The sequence below is a fragment of the Gossypium raimondii genome, chromosome 6 (genome assembly GCF_025698545.1).
Source record: "Gossypium raimondii isolate GPD5lz chromosome 6, ASM2569854v1, whole genome shotgun sequence".
NCBI classification, from domain to species: domain Eukaryota; kingdom Viridiplantae; phylum Streptophyta; class Magnoliopsida; order Malvales; family Malvaceae; genus Gossypium; species Gossypium raimondii.
Genome location: NC_068570.1, coordinates 6,041,822 through 6,065,626, shown reverse-complemented (window position 1 = coordinate 6,065,626; position 23,805 = coordinate 6,041,822). Strand labels below are relative to the sequence as shown.

At 34.1% G+C, this 23,805-nt stretch overlaps 2 protein-coding genes across 5 annotated transcripts; both read right to left on the bottom strand.

Annotated features, from left to right (window-relative positions):
• Positions 1–274: 274 nt before the first annotated feature.
• Positions 275–3,585, bottom strand: LOC105773666 (uncharacterized). Of its 2 annotated transcripts, XM_052632733.1 has the most exons (9): positions 3,232–3,585; positions 2,658–2,799; positions 2,474–2,560; positions 1,861–1,988; positions 1,539–1,635; positions 1,397–1,474; positions 1,078–1,303; positions 713–936; positions 275–610 (listed from the first exon to the last, which is right to left on the bottom strand). In XM_052632733.1, exons 2-9 carry the CDS (start codon positions 2,757–2,759, stop codon positions 587–589), a joined length of 966 nt encoding a protein of 321 aa, XP_052488693.1. In that variant the 5' UTR covers positions 2,760–2,799; positions 3,232–3,585; the 3' UTR covers positions 275–586. The 2 variants fall into 2 exon arrangements, with proteins under 2 accessions (XP_052488693.1, XP_052488694.1); XM_052632734.1 differs by lacking the exon at positions 3,232–3,585 and having other exon boundaries at positions 2,658–2,818.
• A 1,490-nt stretch (positions 3,586–5,075) lies between these two features.
• LOC105773043 (transcriptional corepressor LEUNIG) lies at positions 5,076–13,414 on the bottom strand. 3 transcript variants are annotated; one of them, XM_012594645.2, is made up of 19 exons: positions 13,249–13,414; positions 12,923–13,026; positions 12,358–12,455; positions 12,091–12,200; positions 10,905–11,381; positions 10,743–10,831; positions 10,354–10,432; positions 10,183–10,258; positions 9,968–10,017; positions 9,504–9,800; positions 9,179–9,361; positions 8,437–8,682; positions 8,211–8,355; positions 7,533–7,642; positions 7,259–7,408; positions 6,320–6,475; positions 6,086–6,214; positions 5,608–5,814; positions 5,076–5,427 (listed from the first exon to the last, which is right to left on the bottom strand). In XM_012594645.2, exons 2-19 carry the CDS (start codon positions 12,952–12,954, stop codon positions 5,272–5,274), a joined length of 2,790 nt encoding a protein of 929 aa, XP_012450099.2. In that variant the 5' UTR covers positions 12,955–13,026; positions 13,249–13,414; the 3' UTR covers positions 5,076–5,271. The 3 variants fall into 3 exon arrangements, with proteins under 3 accessions (XP_012450099.2, XP_012450102.2, XP_012450100.2); XM_012594648.2 differs by having other exon boundaries at positions 8,211–8,328; XM_012594646.2 differs by having other exon boundaries at positions 8,437–8,667.
• Positions 13,415–23,805: the final 10,391 nt, after the last annotated feature.

Genomic DNA, 23,805 nt, shown 5'->3' with positions numbered 1-23,805 from the left:
ATTTGACTTCTGGGACTTTCATGGTATTTTTACAAGAGGAACCTAAGTAAATCCACTGAGCTCTTTCTTTTGTCAGTTTCACTTATTTCATTGCCAAAATAGCTTCTGCGTGTAATTAAAATTTTTATTTAAGAGAACAGAGAATATGATGAAAATGTATGGTTTTGTAGACAACCCTTTGTTCTTTGATAATTACAAAGCTGCATATAGCAAAACCTTTGTTCTTTGATAATTACAGAGTTGCATATAGCAAAACAAGCATAAAATGTTAGTGTTACTCGGACATTAATATGACGCGATTTTTCTTTTTAAAGTTTTTACAAAGAATCTTTGAAAGATAAATACAAGTACTTCAACAAAGAGTTTAAACAGCATAGATAAACACTGCTTGGAATCAAATTCGAGTCCAACAACATCAATCTTATTAATACTCACTCGCAAGTAGCAAAAGAACAAGGTCACATCAAGGCTCAAATGCAAAGCAATGATATGAAAATTGTTGAGGAGGTCCACTCGGGAGAAGCATTCGAAGCGTCATCTACTGGGCAGCTATCCAGTCCCCCAACAACCAAAGGCCAGTGCAGAATCAATTTGGTTGAAGGATAACATGCTGCAAAAGTAAAATTTCTGCTAAAGTTAAACCATGATATCCTCGGATGCACTCGATTTTTGCAGGATGTTCATTCCCACTATCAGAAACAAAGTTGTTTACCTTAATCTGGGTCCTATTATATGTGTAAGTGATGTGAACAAGTCCATCGCTAGCCTCAATAACAGCCGGATAAGAGAATTCCATTTCCAAATTCTCTTCTAGTGTTAAAACTTCATTCCATGAATCACCATCATCTGTGGACACTGCAACTTTAAGCACACCTCTTGAGATTGTATTGTAAGCAAGTAAGATGCGACCGTCGCTCAGCTTAACCCCGTCGATACCTAACAAACGTAGATCATCATGGTATAAGCCGGTAGGGAAATTGAAGGTAATAAGCAAGATTCTTTACAAAATATGCAGTTCTAGCTTACTAAATTTAAGAGCTGCAATGGCATTACTTGGCATAACTAAAACACACCAACCTGAGTTTGGGTTGGGAAGTTGAGTAGGTTTTGCATAATCCCAGTTATGACCACCATCATGGGATTCTGACATACAAACTCTACCGATGCCCTCGAAAGATCGCATTAAAACACGCAGTGTTCCTTTCGAAGTAACGTAAGGAACCGGTTGAATCACACTGAGAGACCTATTTTTAACATATATAGGGCCATACTTCTTCCAGGATATACCAGAGTCTGTTGTAACCTGCCAATGTTATAATCATCAAATATGTCAAACTGCATTTCCAAAACATCATCAGCGTCTTAACAGTTAATGTAGTTGAGTCAGTATCACAACCTCAACCCATGACCCCCAAGAATTCCAACTCTCTACGGACGATCCGCAGAGCAAAACCCCATTTTCGAGCAAGATAGGCTGCAGACAGTAAGTGGCACGTCAATATAAGAAAATGTAATAACAAATTATAGTCACATCACACCTTATTCTTAGAAGGTCCTAGTATGCCAGGAGGGAGTTGCTCTCTCTTTGTCCAAGTAACACCTTTATCATATGATCGCTTCATGCATCCACTCCACCTGGATTTATTTACAGAAAAATGTAAGATAACATAAGACGAACATATATTCATTGTAAAGAAATTCACATATCATGATAACATGTAGAAGGAACGAGTACTTCGGGATGCTTGGTCATATTTCTTTTGGGGGAAGAAGAGAGCATATATGGCTTGAACCTAAGATCTCTGCCCAGAATTTACTTTGAAAACTTCATTTGAAAACCATAAAGAGCTAGGAATTTACTTTTGAACCTCTTGGCCTGCTTTATAGAATAACAACAACTCCTCGGATGGAAGTTTAAATAGCACAGGATTCCACATTGGAACATTAGGTTGTTCGTCAATAACAAGGGGTGGATACCAGCAGCCATCCTGCCAAATCAATTTTAATTCATGCATTCAGGGCGTACAACCCGGTTGAAAACTGAAATCCTAAGAGTATCATATAAAAAATATAAGACAAGTGAACAAATCCATGCACACATGTCATAAAAGGAGGAAGCAAACAAAAGATGAGAAGAGTTTACAAAGAGAAAAATAGGTGAATTTGGTCTTTTCTGTTCTATTTTCAGCCTTACATGATAGATACATAAGAATGCAAGCAAAGAAACAAAAGAAAGACGAACACGGAGAAGTGATGCAAGGATGACAAGAAGTCCTTCCTTTCACTTGTATGTACACACACACACATACATATATGAAGCACAAAATATGCAAACCAGATATGCAATCAAGTACTGATGGCAGTTTATATCGACTGAACATTCATGTTGCCCGTCTCTATCTGCCTATAAAACCACAAAAGAAAGTTTAGTGAAGCAATCGAAGTCATGTCCGGCAAGTGAGTGAGACATTACTTTGTATTTCTGCAACCAAATTTTCACATCAGGTGCTCCTTCATAGCTTCCTCCAAAATAAGCAGCCAAAAAATGGTCTTTATCTACCTGCATGTATTAAATGTCAAATTCTATTAAAAACTATAAACCTACACACTAACACTCAGATAACAGAAATATGTAATGTCAATAGTAGAGGTATGACCTCAACAATAGTAGAGGCATGACAACTTTTGAAGGGAGCAGAAGTAGTGGAAAAGGTGAATTCCTCTCTAACTGGTCCCTGAATGGAATAAGCTTTCTTCATATCTAAATTCTCAGGACTTCAAATATTCCAGCTACTTTTTCTGCACAGTTTTTCCAGCACGTTTAGGCCTTCCCAAGTCTTACCAAACTATACATACATGCATATATATAAATTCACTTTGAAGCACCAGAAATAATAGAACATCAGCAGGCATCAAATTAAGAGAATTCAACCATATCTATGTAGCATTTGAATTATTTTTAAGAAATCAAGGGATGCAGATCCAGAAAATTGGGTGAAACAAACTGGAAACTGGAAAGTAAAAAGAAGAGAAGAAACCCATTTCCTTCTCCTGATTTGACAATTTTCCATATAGAAGACAATATTTGGTTTCATAGAATAGGATCTCAAAACAAAATTGATGCGTTGCTGTAAAAGTAAAACCACAAAAATAAACACATTGATATCACATGAAGAAAAGAACGAGAAGAGAAGCTGGTTACAATAGATATATTAGTAAAGAGAAGAGTACCTAGTTACAATCGTCGGCAACTCCAGCAGCCAGCAGCAGCGCGGCAGAGGGAGACAAAGAAAGAAAAGGCGACTTTTTTTTTTGGTTTACTACGCGACACAGACACAGGTAGTAGTTGACTATAGCTTAACCTGTTTTGGTGAATGGTAAAGCTAAAACCCAGCTTCAGAGTTCAGACTTGATGATGAAATGAAAGAGTAGAAGAAAGAATTACAAACACCATTTACCAAACTCATTGCCTCCAGCCTTGCATCAGTGTTTTCTGCTGCTACAACAATCTTCTCTATCATATCTCTCTACCCTTTTTTCTTCTTATATTTGTTACAGTTTTTTATAGATATATTAAGGTACTTTTTTTCCTTTATATTTACAAAAAAAAAAAAAGCCTAAAGAAATATTTGTATGCATTGAGGAAACAATCAAGTCTTGAGAATTTGAAAATTAAATTTTATCAAGTGGCACCTTTTGTTAGTGCAAATCTGTCACTGCAGTAAATGTTGTTGCTATAATTCAAACAATACCCTACCTAACACTATCCGTACCATACATGAGTTGGGGGTTTTGATCAAGTATAATCTTGTTGGATATTTCATTTTTCTTGAAAGGAAACTAGATAGTAAACGGTACCAGCTGTAAAACTAAAATAAATTTATACTTTTTTTAATATTTTTTATATGATTTATATTTTAATTATCCAACTCCTGAATTTAATATTACAACAGCACTTGTCATGTATGTAAATTTTCAAATTGGTCTAATATTCCTATCATATAGATCTAAAATACTCAATATATTAATATATATTCAACAGTTTATTTACTTTTACATAAAACTGTTAAAAATTAATTTATATTAAATTAAATAAACACATATATGATCTATATAAGTTGTCATTTTAAGTATATATTTTAGTTAGTCCAAATCAAATATAAATTGTCATTCATTTGAGAGTCGGTAAGAAAGATTAGAAATTCAGATAATTCGATTTAAGTCTGCGAGAATAAAACTACAACCATTCCTAAAAGGGTTGACCTCAAATTAGTAGTTGTCTTAAGACTTAAAATTGAACTCAACTCTAAGGTCTTGCAAATATAAGTGTTTCACTGATATGGATAAACACTTCTATTGTTCTTTAATTTTTGTTCCTGGTTCGTTATTTCATTGTTTGTTACATATAATCAGCACAACAACCTTGTAGTTAGATGTTTTTCAATTAGTATAAGAGTTTATCACCAAAATGTAATTGATATGATGTTGTGACTGATTAATGATCATAGTATCCATAAAAGAAACTTTGTTGGATGGTTTCTCCAAGTTTTGGTAAATTCTTGTAAATTTTATTTGAATTGTTTTTTCTTGAATATATTATAATTACCATCATTTAAGCAATTATAAACTTGGAAAGTTGACTTGATTTTAGACCATAAAAAGGGAATCAACTACCCTCTCCAGAAGTCTCAATTTTTGAAAGCTTAAAGAAATGGATCCAAAGCCTAGATTTCAACATCTCAATTTATTGAGACAAATATCACATTAAAATTCCATTTTTGATAAATAAATAAACTCGCCTTGCCAAATAAAACACTTCTTTTCTAACCAATTTTTCCAACTATCTCTACCACAATGCTCATGGGTTGGCTTGACTACTTTCAGGTTGAAAATAAAATAATGCTTCGGAGAGAACCTTCTCTAACAGGTTCTGCATTGCAAAGTTGACCTACATATTTCCACCCATGACCTTAAATCTTCAAGTTTAATGATGTGACTAAACCTATCCCAGCCACAGGGAGGAAGATCTGAACCCATACTCAAAACATAAAAAGAGAAACAAAAGTCAAAAGAAGTTAATCAAGAATGTCCAAGTTAAACATACAAGGTTACAAAATATCATGCAATGCATACAACAGACAAGGTTAGCTACTAGGGTTAAATCACAACAAAATCAACACATTGAACAACACCCACAACAGCCACAAACCAGTGATTGTTGCTGATTACAAAGCAAACAAAAACTAATGTGTATTTTCATCAGCTACTACTTTAACAATTGTATGACTTCCACAATTTAATAAACTTGTCATGACTCGCGGAAGAAACAAGGCCCGTCACCGGTGACACTGCCAATGCAGCTATCAGTCCTTCATGAGCCGACAATGTCTTTGTCTTACCCTCCGTCATATTCCATAGCTCCAAAGACTGCAGCATATCATCAAAAACTACTTGTTAAGTAACTATTTGCAGCATATTCTCATGTGATTATTCATGCAGGTATGGTTCATGGTATGTTTTCACTTAAACTGGCTTTCGACAAGAAATCATAATAAAAACTGGCATCGTAAATATGGGCCGAACAAGATGAACAAGAAAGTTACTTGCCTGGTAACAGCCAATGACCAGCAATGAAGGACTCGTAGGATGGAAAACACAAGAGTGAAACTTGTTGCCATTACAACTCAATTCATGAACACATTCCCCTTCACTCCCTGATCTAAAGCTCCAAACTCTGACAGAGTCCTCACTGACAGATGCTAGAAGCTCACCTGACAAGTCCCAGCATACAGAATGGATCAGCTTTGTATGTCCCTGTTTCAAATAAAAAAACAAGGGTAAGGCAGTCGTGCAGTAGCAGAGTATAAAATGCAGAAAAAAAAAATGTTTTCTAGTGGTTTCAACTGACATAACATGCAGTACATTTACATCCAACTGACATGACATATGTGCACATATATTTATCCACAACTGATGCAAACTGATAATAACTTCCGCTTTTAGTTCTTTCTGTTACGAGATAATGCCTTGGAATTTCTTTATTACATATATGTATGTTTTTTGTAATACATGTTGACTAATTCACCTGTAATGAGTGTCGACAAGTTTGAGTTTCGGCATCCAATATTGATACAACATTCTCCGCAGCTAAAGCAAGATACTTTCCAAAGCGAGGTTGAAATCTTAACTGGGCCGTACCAGGAGCAGTACCACCCTGATCCACACAAGAGAAACAATCTTAATAGCTGCACATCATCCTCAAAGAGAGATCTGAATTCAATTTAGTCACACTGCAAGAAAACCCGATGCAAGATCATACCTTGAAAACTCTTGCACAGCTCCCGTGGTTGATACTCCAATATCTAATTTCACCATCACCATCACAAGAGCAAATAAGGTCATCCTTAGTTGGGTGGAAGTCAAGTGACATAACGTTACCAGAATGTCCTGAGAAGGTACGAAGCGAATAACCAGGCTGCAGAAGAAGTTAACAAAAGTAAATGTTAAAATAATGGAACATACAGAGGCTAAAGAGATTCTAATCAAAAGAATAGAATAGTATTTTGATCAGTTTCTTGACCAAACATGGTAAGCCAGTACAGGCACATGATTTACTTCATTTTATTAATAAAATACCATCTTTTACCATCTAATAGTATAGTCATTTCCATGCATTCTAAGCACAAAATATTTCCACTGTTGCAAAAGAAGAAAATTTAATGACATCAGGATCTAAGGTTGATTCAAACTAGAATTCAAATAAAAGCATTCAATCCTTCAGGTTTTACATTCAGGAGGAAGGAGCTGCAACAATAAAAATATTAAATATTAACTACTTTCCAGTTTCCCGTGAATAGTGAATACAATAGTTGCCCATTACAGAAACCTACTTGGTATTTATAAAGTATATAATATATGTGTTTACCGCATTCTGGAACTTGTCCTTAAATTGTAATAAAGGTGAATTTTCTTTCATTCTAGACATTTCCGATTGTTTTATTAGTAAGAACTAAACCACTCTGAGAAAATCACTTCTAGACATGCATTAAACTAGATGGCATCTTTAATTCATTTCAGTGCAATTAGATGGCTACCCAGAAGAAAGAAACTTAGAATGGCAATAGCATGAACATGTACAGAATGTTTTAGATGAAAACTTCATTGGGTTCAAACAAGTAAGCATCATGCACGAGTAGAAGAAGACATGATTAACCCAAAAGTCAACAATTTTGAGTAAAGACAAAAAATGTCTACTAACACTGTCAGCATCCCAAACTCTGACAGTTTTGTCAAATGAAGATGTTGCGAAGCGTGACATGCTTGGACTGAAACGAACATCAGTAATTAAACATGAATGTTCTTCAAGTGTAGACTTTGGCTTCAAAGTGTCTGTATACCATAATACAGCCTGTGTTGGGGAAAAAAAGAAGGCACAAAGGATTTCACTTCTTAGCATGATTTAAAAAGGAAAACCAATTAAAAACTTGAGATTTCAGAAGTAGCAATGTTCCATCTCTCCTCAGGGTACTCACCTTTTTATCATGGCCACCACTAGCAAGCAACTTTCCATCGGATGAGAAATGACAACAGGTAACTTTGCTACTGCTCGCTCGAACAGAATTTAATTCCATAAATGTGACACCTGAAGAAAAATTCAATTTTGGCATACTGTAAAATAGCAACATTTCAAACATAAAGCACGGAACTAATCTACTTATGTTCAGATGAAAGGTATCCCTCAAGATTCCAAATAAGGATAGATACAAGTGCCAATACAATAGCTCAATTTCTTTTGGTCAGATTCAATTAGCTTTTTAGTATATAAACCAATATAGCAAACAGCCATCTGATTTGTTAGTAGAGTGTTGAACTCTTGGTTCCAGTAATCAAAAATCCAATCTCTTGTAACCTCAAATGCCAAAAAAAACCAATGCGGCAAGATCATGAAATTAGTAGCAATAACCAGAAAATAGAAGATCAATTCAGTAAGAAAAACACTAAAAAGTACAAAATTCAATGAGATACACAATGTCTAGGCTTAAATGTGCGTGGTGAATTCCAAAAAGGATGTATCAATTGCCATAATAATTTCACAAACAAATTAATACTGGACAAAAATGGTCAAGAGAATGGAACTACAATGTTCAAGAAAAGTGGCTATATAAGATTCCCATTTAACAAGTCATAACCATAAAAGTTATTTTACGGACCTTTAGTGACATCCACACATCGGCCAACAGCATCTCTGGGATCTGTATCATCATGGGATAAAAAAGATTCAACATTATCATCAAGCGATCCATCCTCCACAAATCTATCCATATCAGCCTGCAATTCAAGATCTTTATCATCCCACTGCCAAAATGGAATTCCATGAGAACACATGCAAGAAGTTCTTAATCCTTCCACAACATGCAAAAATAATAATGTACTCACCAACTGGTTTGATGGTGAAGTAAGCGTGCCAGCACCATCAGCACCAAACATCATCAGAGGCTTGGAAGAACTGCCACTGTGAGGCAGGGCAGGCATTGAAATCACATCTCCAGGGGTGTGCGTTGACGGTGTGGAAGGTGCTGAACTTGGGGAAGGACCAGCTGTGTTTGCTGTCCCCGAACTATTGGCAGGGCCTGAAGAAGACACTGGCTGTTTTCTCTTTCTTCCATTCTGGTTTTTTGAAACCTTAAAATTAATTAGGGAAATCATGTTAGGAACCTGCTCAGATATTTACTTAAGCCCAGGTAGTCAAGAGAACTTATAAATGCGACCCAAACTCACTCAAACGGGAAAAGAAAGAAGCTTAAAATCCTACACTAGAGGTTATTCTTGAAATGTTTCTAAGAGATAAGTATTATAAAAAATAAAAATAAAAGGACAGTAACAGCATGGGATTTTGAAGCTAATCTATCATCTTAGGGACGAGCAACACAGAAATAAAGCATTCTTGATTCAATCCAAATCTTTCTAATGAAATCGTACCATTATTCCAAGAGCAGGGGATGGAGGAGAAGAATTAATGGGAAATTCAAAAAAAAAAAAAAGTTGACCTATTAGCTAGAAATTTCTTCAGCGGGACAAATCTCTACCGTGCCCATACTGACCAAGAACCACAAGGAACACTCCAGAAGAGTGCCACATGGAAGCAAGATGAATTAGAAATAACCAGAAAAGGGCAGACCTGATCATTCCCTCGAAATGAGTTTGACATGCTACCATCCACAGTGACACTTCCACCTCCACCAACTTTATCTTGTTGAAGTAGACTTGGATTAGAAGTCTGTGGTTGCTGATTCAAGAGTGCATGCTGTGAGCTACTGTTCTGTTGCTGTTGCTGTTGCTGTTGCAACTGAGCCAATTTTAACTGCAAGGTGGATTAAATATCTAAAAAACTGGATGACCATAAAACTTATGTGATAGCAAAATACCTAGCAAACAAAGGGGAAACTGAAATTTCCTTTCAAGAGAAAGGGTAGGAAAAACAAACTTCGTACAGACAGTAATACCTTCATCAGCACATCAGCATCTCCTCGATGCATAAGAGGACTGCCTGCCTGCAATGGTGATACATTTGGAACAACATCACCAGCAGAATTTGAAAGGCCCATGGTCCGATTATTATTCAACAGCATTCTCAGTCTTCTATTTTCATCACTGCCAGCTGGTGATGTCAGAGTCTGCTGAGCAAGCATGAGTTGCTGCTGGTGCTGTGGTGTCAACATCTGAAGTTGGTGAAAGGGCTGAGGAGCCTGTATAAAAGGCTTTTGCTGTTGTAGTATCCCAGACCGCAGTTGATCTAGTCCCTAAAAAACGGATAAAATGATAACCATTCAAAAGAGATACATGAAAAGTAAAATTTACAATTCATAAATACAGGTGATAAGTAAAAACAAATTATTTCCACCAAATAGAACTGTGATACTAAGAGTTATTACCACTCTAGGGTAAAGCAAATCTTTATAAAACTTACTGTTAAAGGCCATCCTTTCAATGTCAAATTATTACCACCTTGATTTGAGCCTGAAACAAAAATGAAATCACATAATTTATGTTCCTAATTCCTATGTAAACCGAGCCCAGCATATCACAAGAACAAGCAAACAGTAGTTGAGTTGATACCATCATTTTTGCACTATTTTTGAAGTAAAGAATTGAACAGAACCTAAGAAAGTGAAACAAACCTACCTGGAATTCCTATTAAAGATCCATCTGGGCCGGTAGCCCTGGGATTCAATACTGGATTTATCTCACTCTTTATGTCCTGCTTCCAGATAAATTTCAGAACATGACAAAGAGAAGCATCAAATGAAAGAGATCAATATAAGAGATCAAATGAAAGAGATCAAACAAACCTACCGGTGTTGTTCCTGGCAATTGCTGACTCCGAGCTTGAACTTGAGGAGACATACCACCAGCAGTACCATGCAGCACTTGCCTGGAATTTGCATGATGCCAAATTAGTTTATTGCTGTAAACAACTAAGTATTGGATGCTTCAACAAACCCTAAATGTCCTACTGGCTATTTCAGATAAAAGAATGTGAAACAACTCCAAATTATTTTGTTAGAGCAAACCAACCACAAGATTGAAGGGAATTGCCCTAAAAACTATATCGAACACCTTCTGAAGCATTTTTGCAAATTGTCTTGGTCAATGTCCATGAGACTTTGTTCACATTGCTCTTTACAAAATCATCTGCAGCCAAAGGCTCTTCTGAGTAATAAAAGAAATGTAGAATAACTCACCCTGAAGGTTGGCTGGTTGCTGCAGCAGGCTTCAGTATTGAGGCATGATTTGGATCCAAGAGCTGGCCAACATTCTCACCATACCTTTGCTGTAGGGAGTTCCTTAATGGTTATGACTAAAAGAAGAACATGTTTCTACGAAATCAAAGATGATCCACCTACCTTCATGGCCGCATCATCCAAAGAATCCCTTTGAAGTGGCAACTTTAGTCTTTCCTCGTACATCTTTGTTGCCATGGCATTAGCAGTTCCAGCAGGCTGACGCATGAGAGAGTCATTCCCAACAAGTCCATTTGTACTGCCATTTAGGAGATGAGACCCATCCCTTCGTTGTTGGGGCTGTTGCGGCTGCTGGGGCGACTGCTGCTGCGGCTGCTGTTGTTGCTGTTGTTGTTGTTGTTGTTGTTGTTGCTGCTGCTGCTGTTGCTGTTGTTGCTGCTGCTGCTGCTGCTGTTGCTGCTGCTGCTGTTGTTGCTGCTGCTGTTGTTGCTGCTGCTGTTGTTGCTGAGCATGCCTCTGCATTAAAAGTTGTTGCATCTGCAGTTGTTGCTGCTGCTGTTGCTGTTGATGCTGATGCTGATGTTGAGGCTGTTGAGGTTGCTGCTGTTGCTGCTGCTCTCGTGCTTTAATCAACTGCGTCTGCAATACCACAATGCACCATAAGCATCATCATATTTTAAGGACAAATCATTGGGAATGCTCAAGGATTCGATACACTACGTGTATAAATAATTAAACTTTTTAGCAAAATTCACCAACGACACTTGCCCAGCCATCAGGCACTTCGCTAACAACAAGCTATGGCATCCCTAGGGGAAGATAGATCATAAATGAGGCTGTTTTCATAATTTTACTTCCAAGCCAGCTTTTCCAAAAGCCAAAAGCACCTACTAATCTACCATCCAGCTTTTGGGCTTGGTTTCAAGAGCCCGTTTGGAAAGTGCTTTTGATGGTAAAAGCTGATTGTTTAGCATTGCTTTTGCTGTCAAAATGTGCTTTTGGACAGCCAAAAGCAATGCTAAACAGGGCCCTAAATCAAAAACTCAGAGCAGGTTACCAGTTAATGATTCGATGTAACTAGTCTCACTTAAAAGTTCAACAAAAGGAAAGAGCTGACTTACTCAGAGACAAGAAGCCCTACCATATGTTCTAAACATAAAAATGGTTAGAATAGAAATGGACACCATAACAAAAGTGCAGATACCAGATGGAAATTGTTATCAAACCCAACTTCATATATGCCCCCTCTCCCCAACAAAAAGAAATGCAAAAATAAAATGTTGATGCTAGGTTATCAAAATAAATTGACAGCTTAAAATTGAGAAAGTGAAATAAAATCAAACCAGACCTCAATATAAGATGCAGCAACCTCTGAGTGTTTCTCGTTAGTCCTGGCAATGAAGATGTCCCAGAAAACAGACCACCATTCAAAGAGAAAACCTCCAGGTGCATCAATAGCTGGATATCCAAGTTCAGAAATCAACATCATAATCAGTGAAAACATTAAATTTCTTAAGCAAATTTGTTGCTTTGGGTGAAAACAGGGAGAACCTCGAAAGTAAGAACAAGTTTTTTCCGGGTTTTACATAATCCCCGAACCCACATAGTTACTTACCTACAGGATCTGATGATACTTTTCCTTCAGCTTGAAATGCCTGAGCTGAAGCCTTTAAATCCCTCTTCACTAAATAATCATGAATATACACATCTAACCTGTTATTGAGAAAAATAAATGACCATAATCACTCATGACAAAAGCAAATAAAATTTTACAACACTGTGAGCAAATACAATTTTTGGAATTGAACAAAATAACACTCAGGGATTTCTGATGCAACAGTATTAGAAACAGAGTACTGAAATAGAACATAAAAAAAGGAAAAAGAAAAAACTAAACCAAATATATTTATTCAAGAAAATAAAGAACAAAATTTATGAAAAAGAGCATAACGGTAACTAAAAGTGCCAGAAAAGAAGCAAACCCTAGGAAATACCAGCTTCAAAGAGCTAAACTTGGAATCCAAAAGACTTCATAAAGAACAAGCAAAATAACACAGAAAGGGTTACATAACTAGAACCCCAAATCAAGCCAAAAAAAGTAAAAGAAATAAAAAGATTGTTGAAAAATGAAAAACCCAAAAGGTAAAATTTAATAAGAAAAGGGGAAAGAAAGGACTTACATTTTATCAGCTTCCCAGTTGGTTTGAGACATCTCGAAACACTTGAGAACAGTTCCAGATTCCTAGGTACTTGTCTGAAACAGCTTCCCTTCAAGTTTTAATGGCTACCCATGAAAAAGAAAATATCAACCCCAAAAAAAATTTATTACAGTACAAAGAAAGAGAAGAATCTATGCTGAGGAATAATACAAGGAAAGAGGCAGAACCTGTCTAGTTTTAGCAATATGAAAAATCATATATATTTATTTTATAGATTTTTAAGGAGAAAAAAAGGGAAAAAAAAAAACAAAGAAATTAAGAAAGGGAATGAATTGATAGAGATATACCTGCAATCCATAAAACGTTTATTAGTTTTTTTCAGAGCTTTTCATTCTTTTTCTTTTTCTCTTTCTTTTAAGTGAATTTATTTTCCTTTTTTCTCTGCTGTAGCTTTTGGTTCGATTTGGCTTGCTGTTGCAGATATCATAATGGCTTTGTTAGTTGAATTTACCCAACAAGCCCTTTCAATTTATTTAATTTCCCAAAAACAGACGGATTTCATGATGGCAACTTTAAGTTCAAATGACTATTCTAACCTCAATGTTTGCTTCAAACTACACAATGTTTTTATATAGAATGGTGTGAGTTAGGGTGAGGTTATTGGAGAGTAACCGTAATTTCACTAGAAAATAAAATTCTTACTCCTTTTCCCGTTGCAGGACTTGTATTCTTTACTATTTACGAATAAGCCCCAAATTTGTTGCTTTTTTATGATCTCAGCCCTTTTACTTTATTTCCATTTTCAGCTGCACCCTTGTTTTAGCCCAAATCTATATTTGCCGGGTGGCCTAATCTTGATTAATAAATGTTAATATTGATTCGTTCTTCTTTTATCTTCCTTTTATATTCCAAATTTAAGATTCTATTTGTTCCCTAAAAGAATAGTTTTTGAAATTTTTTTTTTTGAATTTTGATTTTTTCAGTAATTTTATATAAAATATATTTTTGTTTATTTGCTTTTTCAAATTTTTGCATTCATCTTACAATGAAACTGTCTTGTAATTACAATAAATTTTATTTTTATTGTTTGACTAATAGATCATAATTTTTTTAGAAAATGATATTAGCGATTATATTAGATAAAATCATAATCAAAAGTAAATAGGCATGTTTCGACTTTTCCAATAAGTTCATGACCGAAATCGGTGGGGATCTAAATAAACGTAATATATCATAATTTTTAATATCATGGTAATTACACAACTAAATAATTATAAATCCTAAAAATATATTTATTATCGATAATATTTGAAATAAAAATATATTTGACAATATGATTATTAATAAAATTAACAAGACAAATAAACATCCTAAACAATTTTATCTAGTTATTATAGCATTTTGCATTTTTAAGTTATTCACTTTCTAAAATTAACATATATTTTCTCCAAAAATTATTAAACATATATTTAATATTATCATTGATCATTGACCAAATATAAATAGTTAATAATAAATAATAAGTTAATTTAATTAAATCTAGTGCATCGAAATGTATAGAAAATTATCGCTAATCAATAAAATTTTCAAATTATTTAAACGATAATAGTAAAATAACATATAATTATATTTTAAAATTAATATATATATCCTAAAATTAAAATATTGTTCTTATTGTGTAAAAATAACTTTTAAAACTCAAATTGTTTACTAACATGTTTGGAAAGTCGTATGATAATTGGATTTGTATAATTGCTTATAATTATTCAGTAGCTACTTCAATTATCATCTTCCTCTGAAAATTTGATAGTGTAATTAGGGTATTTCAATTACACCCAATTCAATAAGACTCACTAATTATAATTATAATGATTATCAACAATATCATAAATGTGCAATTACACCTAATTCAGTCATTGTGTAGTTTTTCAAACATGTTGAATTTTCTTTCTCTTCAACTTATCTTTTGATGAGAGAAACATGTCAAACCCACGTCGTAAGTAAACGAAAATGGATATAAAATATATATATATAATTAATACTAAAATGGAACTTACGTTTCAAAAATATTTAAAATTTTCAACTTAATAACTAATTCATTCAAAAAATATATTGTTAATATAAAAAATATAATATAATATATATTATTTAATTCGATTAATTACCCGATTTTGAATAGAATTAATCGGTAATTGAATTTTCAAAAAATCATTAATCAACTTCCGATTAAACTAAATTCGATCAACGACCGATTAATCAAATTAGATCGATTCAATCGGTTAATTCGATTTTAACCAAACTATAAACACCCCTAGACCTAACACTCATGGGAGGTTTGTCTAAAGATATTATTTCAACAGTTGAAGCAATCAAAATTTTGTTATTATTAAATTCAGATTAAATTGATGTAAGCTAAATACTAATTTTTCACCGTTATTAACAATATGAAGATCTAGTTGTTGAATTCCGTCATAATCTAAAATTTAACCCCCACAAATAAACAAAACAAATTGTACTTACGAAGTGTGATGTATATATATGGGAAAGTAGGGGTGTTCAGTCGGTTAACCGACCGGTTAACTGACCCGAAATAACATTAACTGAATTAACCGAACTTTCAAAACTTTTAACCGTTAATCGAACCGAAATTTTTTAAAAAAAATTAACCGAACCGAAATTTTTTGGTTAATTCGGTCGGTTAACCGAATTAACCAAAAATTATATGTTTTTTTTATTTTTGGTTAAGAATTAACCGAATTACCTGAATTAACCGAATTATCCAAATTGAATCACTACATAATTAAAAACATTACATAAGTCTTTGAATCACTACATAATTAAAAACATAACATAAGTCTTGAAATTAACACATAATTGAAATATAAGTCTTTAATATTCTCCATTTGTATCCATTTCAAATTAACACATAATTGAAATATAAGTCTTTAATATTCTTCATTTGTATCCATTTCTTCTCTCCAAAATATCTCTATTTGCATTAAACCTACAAAAAAAACATGTGTCTATTTATATTTTATTTTTATTTTTATTTTTATTTATTAAATTATTTGTAATTTTTATGATTGGGTTGGGTTGGGTTGGGTTGGATACTTGGGTTTGGATTGGGTTTAGGTGAATAATGGGCCTATTTATATATTATAATTTTATTTATTAATTTTTCGGTTAAACCGAAAAAATTCGGTTAACTGACCGGTTTCGAACCGAATTAATCGTTAACCAAAAAATTAAAAAATAATTAACCGACACCCGTCGAAAAAATTTGGTTAACCGACCAATTAACCGAATTCGATCGGTTAACTGAATTTTTTCAGTTTTACCCGAATTTTGCACACCCCTATGGGAAAGGATTGTATGAAACAGTGATGCCACATCATTGGTGTAACAGCCCGTTTTCAGTGAAATCAGAACAGTGGTTTTAGGACCACAAATCTGAGTCGAAAAGAAAAATTATTTTAATATTACTACATGGTCTACATTATGGTAGGAAAGTCGTATGAAAATTTCGTTAACGAAAATTTTACCGATTACATGTTTAATTGATAAAAGGACCAACTTGTGTAAAATGCAAAAGTTGAGTTCTAGTAGCTATAGGTATCAAATAGTTATGGAATTTAAAACTTGAGGTCCTTATATGGTAAATAGACCATTAAGAGAAGTTAATAGATATTTATGATGATTCATCCATGAAAAATTAGAAAAATAAAATGACTAAATTGGAAATTGAAATAATTAAAGATGATAATAAACTAATATCATCTTATTTCATCATCTTCCCCAAATTAAAATACATGGAAACCCTAGCTAAGAGAAAGTGAGCTCAAGCAAGTTGTTTTGGTTCAATTAAGTATGAATTCTTGCCCCGTTTTTAGTAATTTTTACATTTTCGAGATCGTAATAACCTAATCTATCTATTTTGGGGATCAATTTGCAAAGCTATCAAAGTATCAAAATTTTGTCATGGATGAGTATCCTGAAATTTTGAAATTTATGGTAGAAAATGAAAGGTTGTTGATAGATAAACAACTTTTGTAAAGGAAATTTTGATGAAATTGTGATTTAGGGGATAAATTGAAAATATGTAAAATTCATGGAAATTTTTTGATTTCTGTAAATTACATGGGCTGCGGATGTTATATGAAAAATTCGGTTAGGCTTGGAATAAGTATTAAATTGTATGAATTTCATTTTCCGATACTAGGGGATGAAATTAGAATTAATTAAAAGTATAGGGGCAAAATGATACTTTTGCCTAAAATGTGAATTTGATTTAATTGGGGCAAAATGATACTTTTGCCTAAAATGTGAATTTGATTTAATTGAATATGAATTTCATTAAATTGCCTTAAATTTACTCATATAGATCCGGAAAGATCAAATAAGGAGTTAGATCGAGGAAAAGAAAATGTGTCGAATTAGTAGATCCAAGTATACGAACAAGTGTTGAGGTAAGTTCGTGTAACTAAATTATGTATATTAATATATTTGAAATGAATGTTGTGTATGTGTGAATTGTATAAATATATTATGTATGAAATTGATCACATATCCGATAATGTCTGATAAATAATAAGTCTCGTTTAAATAGATGAAATTCGATGGATACAGGATTTCCCGTATTGGTTGAGGTCCGGCATATGTTGCAGACACACCATAGCTCGAAAGCGCATCATGTTATAAGCCTTCTCAGGCTTCCTGTTACATGGTTCCTACGAGCATCCCGATCGGTATTGAATCTGCATGTGTTGCGGATATACTGCAGCTCTTTTTGAACATCCTGTTATATGATCGGTATTGATCCTGCATGTATTGCAGACATACTGCAGCTCTTTATGAGCGTCCCGATATAGGCTCTTTATGAGCTTCCTGATATGGCTCGCTTCAACTTCCTATTATATGGCTATCCGAAGCTCCTTGATAATAGCTCTTTGGAGTTACCTGATAAGCTCACATGAGCTTTCTGTTATAAACTCTTATGAGTTTTTTGTTATTCAGCCCGGATAAGCTTCCCGTTACATGGCTCACATGAGCTTCCTGTTATATGCTTGAGAGGGTGCTTCCCGATTATGTGCTTAAAAAGCACCCCTGAATATGAATTGACGAATCACTAATTGGTACACCTCGTATGTACTACCCGAGTATCCATTGATATTTCAATGATTCAACAGGCAAAACTCCTGATGTAAGAAAAAAATAACTATTAAATGAATTATATCTAGAATATTCCTGAAATATCTGGAAATTATTGTACGATAAGCTCATCTCTATTTTCTTGATATCCATGTGAATTTCATGACTAACTTGTTTGATAAGAATACGTGTTTAGGTAATTGGCCAAAATGTTTTGGATGCATGTTTGTATGCTTACTTTAAATGCACATGATTGGTAAGTTAAATTATTGTTATACGAACTTACTAAGCATTAAATGCTTACTCGATTTTCTTTCCTCTATTTTATAGTGCTCGGAAGCTCGTAAAGGTTGGAAATCGATCGGAGCATCATCACACTATCTTTCAGCTCGTTTTGGTATAAATAGCAAACTTATTTCGATATTATGGCATGCATAGGTCAAGTGGCCAATGATGGCATGTAAATGGTTAGTTGTGACTAGCCATTGGAATGGCTAGTGATAGTAAGCTTGATATATATGTATGATGTTATATCATGTTTAATATATGTGTGCTTGATATGATTGAATTAAAATTTGGTAAACTTGAATGTTTATACAAATAGGTAAGTTTGAATGCATGGATACAGGTAACGATATGTCTTGTATAAGATTTGTATTTGGCTTGATTAAATGTCTTGAATTGGTTGGTGAATGTGCTTAAATGTTGATGTAAGTGGAAGACAAATCATGTGAGAAAAATGGCCTATTTTCATCCATACGGGCAGATACACGGGCGTGTGTCTCAACCGTTTGTGACACACGGCCATGCGCACGAGCGTGTGGTTTGTCCGTGTGTTCCCTGCATCTTGAAAATTTAGAAACAGAATAATTCAAATTGCTCACATGGGCAGAGACATAGGTGTGTGTCTCAGCCGTGTGTGACACACGGCCTAGCACATGAGCGTGTGTCTTGGTCTTGTGAATCTTGCACCTAATTTTCGAAAATTAAATTGTGCACACGGCCTAGCACACGAGCGTGTGGTTGGCCGTATGACCCAATTTAAAGAGTTACACGAGTATAGACACAGGCTGGGACACGGCCGTGTGCCCCCTGCACCTAGGCAAAAATTTGAAATTTCGTAAAAAATTCTCTGAGTTTTTTATTTAGTCCCAACTTGTTTCTAATGGATAAATTGGGCCTCAATGGTCCATTTAAGGGACAATGTGATTGAATATGGTTGGTTTCAAATATGAATAGTAAATGACATGAATTAACTGTATCTATTTTGTAAACTCCGATAATGCTCTGTAACCCTGTTCCGGCAACGGATATGGATTAGGGGTGTTACAATCTGTATCTCTTTTCCAATAGTTTTATGCCACATCAGCATTTCATCCTGAATTTCAACATTTTTATCCTGAAAGAAATCAAATCCAAATTAAAATCCTGAAATTATTGATGTGGTATAAAACTATTGGAAATGGATAATATCATTATTTTATACAATCATTTCTCGTATATATATAACATCTAAAATAGGCACATTACAATGTGATCAAATTTCTTGTCATATTAATAGAAAGACATGGGACTAACACTTATATTTTCCATTTTTCATGTAACAAGCAATGATAACACTAGAAGATGTAGTATAAAACTCCTTACCCGAAGAACGTCACATTGGTCATCAAAATCACCTATTCAAACAATCATGAAATTGATACACATTTAATCTCGAGTTTTAAGCACACAATGAATCATTTCAGTCAATTATGAGTTATATCAAACAAATAGTAAGCCAACTATCAATACTTGAATCAATTTCCAACTATTTTAACTTTGATGTTTCCGTGTGTTAGGAACCAATGCTCTAAGTGTAGTTTATTATTCATTTGTACTTGTAATTTTTCAAACATATTGGTTTAATAAAATTCCATCATTTATGTTAATATCATTTTTATTTGTTTTCAACGATTTTACCGCACAAAGCAAAATGTAAGCAAATATTGGTTCATTGATTACCTAACGTGTAACTAATATTAAGTTGCATTATACGGTCGGATCACAATTTAAGAAGACAACTTATATTAGTAGGTAATCTAAAAGGTCCATAGTCTGATGAATTGAAATTAAGCAAATCAGTTAAATGACTATTATGCCATCTATCAAGTCCAACTGGGGAGATACCTTTGTTGGATTTGGTATCTTAAGTGTAATGTCTATGTTAGTTTGTATTTTTCGAACAAAAGTGGTTTAATAAAATATTCATAATTTACATTAATACCCTTATATATTGTCTTCAATGGTTTTTTCACAGAAAGCAAAACATAAGCAAATATTGGTTCACTGGTTACTAATCTTTAACTAATACTATGTGGTATTACGTGGTCAAATCGTAATACAGAAAGACAACTTATATTAGTAAATGAATCTAAACATGTCCTTAGTCTAATCGGAATGAACAAATCAATTGAAAGACTAATATGTTGTCTATCAAGTCCAATTGGGTAGAGACTTTGTCTTGAACATCAGAGTGAATGACTCCCAGAAGATAGAGACACATATGTGATTAATTGCTCAATTTATTTATGAATTTATTCACTTGAGGCATTTATAGTGTGGCATACATTTATCCTGAGTGGATATGTAATAGTCCGTTTTTAGTGAAATCAAAACAGTGGTTTCGGGACCACAAATCCGAGTCCGAAAGAAAATTTATTTTAATTTTATTTCATGGTCTGCATTATGTTGAAATATTGTATGAAAATTTCGTAAATAAATTTTACTGATTATATGTCTAATTAGATGGAAAGAACCAAATTGTATAAAATGCAAAAGTAGAGTTCTAGTAGCTATAAGTATCAAATAACTATGGAATTCAAAATTTGAGGTCCTTATATGGCAAATAGATCATTAAGAGGAGTTATTAGATAAGTATGATGATTTATCCATGGAAAATTAAATAAAGAAAATGGCTAAATTGGAAAGATGAAATAATAAAAGATGATATTTTAATTAAATTAGAAATATCATCATTTTATATCATCTTTCCCAAATTAAAGACATGGAAACCCTAGTTATGGGTATTAAACTCAGGCAAACTATTTTGGCTTAAACAGGGGAACATGACAGTATCTGAGTACGAACGAGAATTTGTCAGATTGAGTAAATATGCCAGAGAGTGTATCTCGACTTAAATCGTTATGTGTAAACGGTTTGAAGAAGGATTAAACGAAGACATAAAGTTGTTGGTTGGGATTCTTGAATTAAAAGAATCTATTGTACTGGTCAATCAAGCTCACAAGGCTGAATAACCGAGTAAAGAAAAGAAACAAGCTGAGATAGAAGCCAAAACTTCAAGTAAAAGATTTTTGGGAAAATCACAACAGTTGGTTTTATCATGATCGTTTTACCACATCTACGAGGTACTCTGGGAGAGACTGAGGAATTCAACGTTCTAATCTGAGATCTTAGGCTATATCTGTAGCAAGTGCAGGCAGTGTTGGACATCCCAAACCCAGATGCAAACATTGTAATAAAATACATTTCGGTGAGTGCCGCATGAGAAGCGAGGCATGTTTTAGATGTGGTTCCTTTGACCACTATTTCAGAGACTACCATGAAAAGCTTGAAAAAGATATTGCCCAAACTTCAAGGCCAAATAATTCCGCCTCAAGAGGTAGACCACCTCGTAATTTCAGTAATGTGAGTGGTAGTCGGGGTACAACAAAAGATTCAATCGTGAAATCTGAAGCACGAGCACCGGCTAGAACATATACTATTCGTGCACGTAAGAATGCCTCTGGACCCAATATTATTACTGGTACTTTTTCTTTATTTGATACTGATATAACTGCTTTAATTGATCCTGGTTCTACTCATTCATACATCTGCATGAATTTAGCGTCTATTAAAAATTTACCTATCGAGTTTACTGAATTCGTGGTTAAAGTTTCAAACCCCCTAGGCCAGTATGTGATGGTGACTAAAATTTGTAATAATTGTTTTTTTAATGGTACAGGGTTACTGTCTTTCAGCTGATTTGATGTTATTGTCATTTGATGAATTTAATGTGATTCTGGGTATGAACTAGTTAACTCAACATGATGCCGTAGTAAATTGTAAAAAAAAGTATATTGTATTGAAATTTCAGAATGGTGAAATGCTCTGTATTGAATATAATAAAGTGGACGGGTTGTTTAATGTAATATCAGCCGTGTCAGCACAGAAATATGTCAGAAAAGGGTATTATGTTTATCTTGCCCATGTGTTGGACACTAAAGTATCTGAGTTAAAGATTAAGCCAGTGCCAATTGTTTGTGAGCATCCTGATGTGTTTCCAGAGGAGTTACCCAGATTACCTCCGGTCAGAGAAGTAGAATTTCTATATATCCTGTTCCGGGACAACACCGATATCTATAGCACCCTACAGCTGTAGAATTAAAAAAATTGAAAGTACAGTTGCAAGAATTGACTGACAGAGGTTTCACTCGACCTAGCTCATCACATTGGGGTGCACCAATTTTATTTGTTAAGAAGAAAGATGGATTGTTAAGACCGTGTATTGATTACTGACAGCTCAACAAAGTTACAATAAAGAACAAGTATACATTGGCTCGTATTGATGAATTGTTTGATCAGTTGAAAGGTGCCACCGTATTCTCAAAAATTGATCTTCGTTCTGGCTATTATCAGTTACGAGTGAAAGACTCTAATGTACCAAAAATAGCCTTCAAAACCAGGTACGGACATTATGAATTTCTTGTTATGCCGTTTGACTTGACTAATGCACCTATTGTATTTATGGATTTAATGAATAGAATTTTCAGACCGTATTTGGATAGATTTGTGGTGGTATTTATTGATGACATCTTGGTATATTCTCAAGATAAACTGAGTAAGCAAATCATTTGAGAATTGTTCTGCAAACTCTGTGTGAGAAACAACTATACGCTAAATTTAGCAAGTGTGAATTCTAGCTTCGAAAAGTTGGTTTTCTGGGACATATAGTGTCGACTGAAGGAATTAGAGTTGATCCGAGTAAAATTTCAACAATTATTAACTAGAAACCACCGAAAAATGTGTCTGAAGTTAGAAGTTTTCTGGGATTAGCAGGTTATTATCGGATGTTTATACAATAGTTTTCGATGATAGCTTCACCAATGACACAGCTATTACAGAAAAAATGTGAAGTTTGCATGGTTTGATAAATGCCAGCAAAACTTTGATTGGTTGAAAGCTCTATTGACCGAAGCACCGGTTCTGGTTCAACCTGAATCGAGTAAAGAATTTGTAATTTACACTGATGCGTCATTAAACGGTTCAGGTTGTATTTTGATGTAAGAAAGTAAAGTAATAGCATATGCTTCTAGACAACTTAAACCACATGAAAAGAATTACCCGATACATGATTTAGAATTGGTAGCTATTTTTTTACACTGAAAATTTTGCAACACTATTTGTTCGGGGAAAAGTGTCATAGATTCACCGATCATAAAAATTTAAAGTATTTGATGTCGTAGAAAGATTTAAATTTGAGACAACGCAGGTGGCTTGAGCTATTAAAGGATTATGATTTAGCAATTGATGATCATCTTGGAAAAGCAAATGTGGTTACAAATGCCCTAAGCAGAAAGTCTCTGTTTTCCTTGCGAGCAATGAATGCCCGATTATTATTGTCTGATGAAGGTTCAAACTTAGCCGAGTTAAAAACTAAGCTGACATTTCTACAACAGATCTGCAAAGCTCAAAAAAGTTATAATGAGTTACAAGCT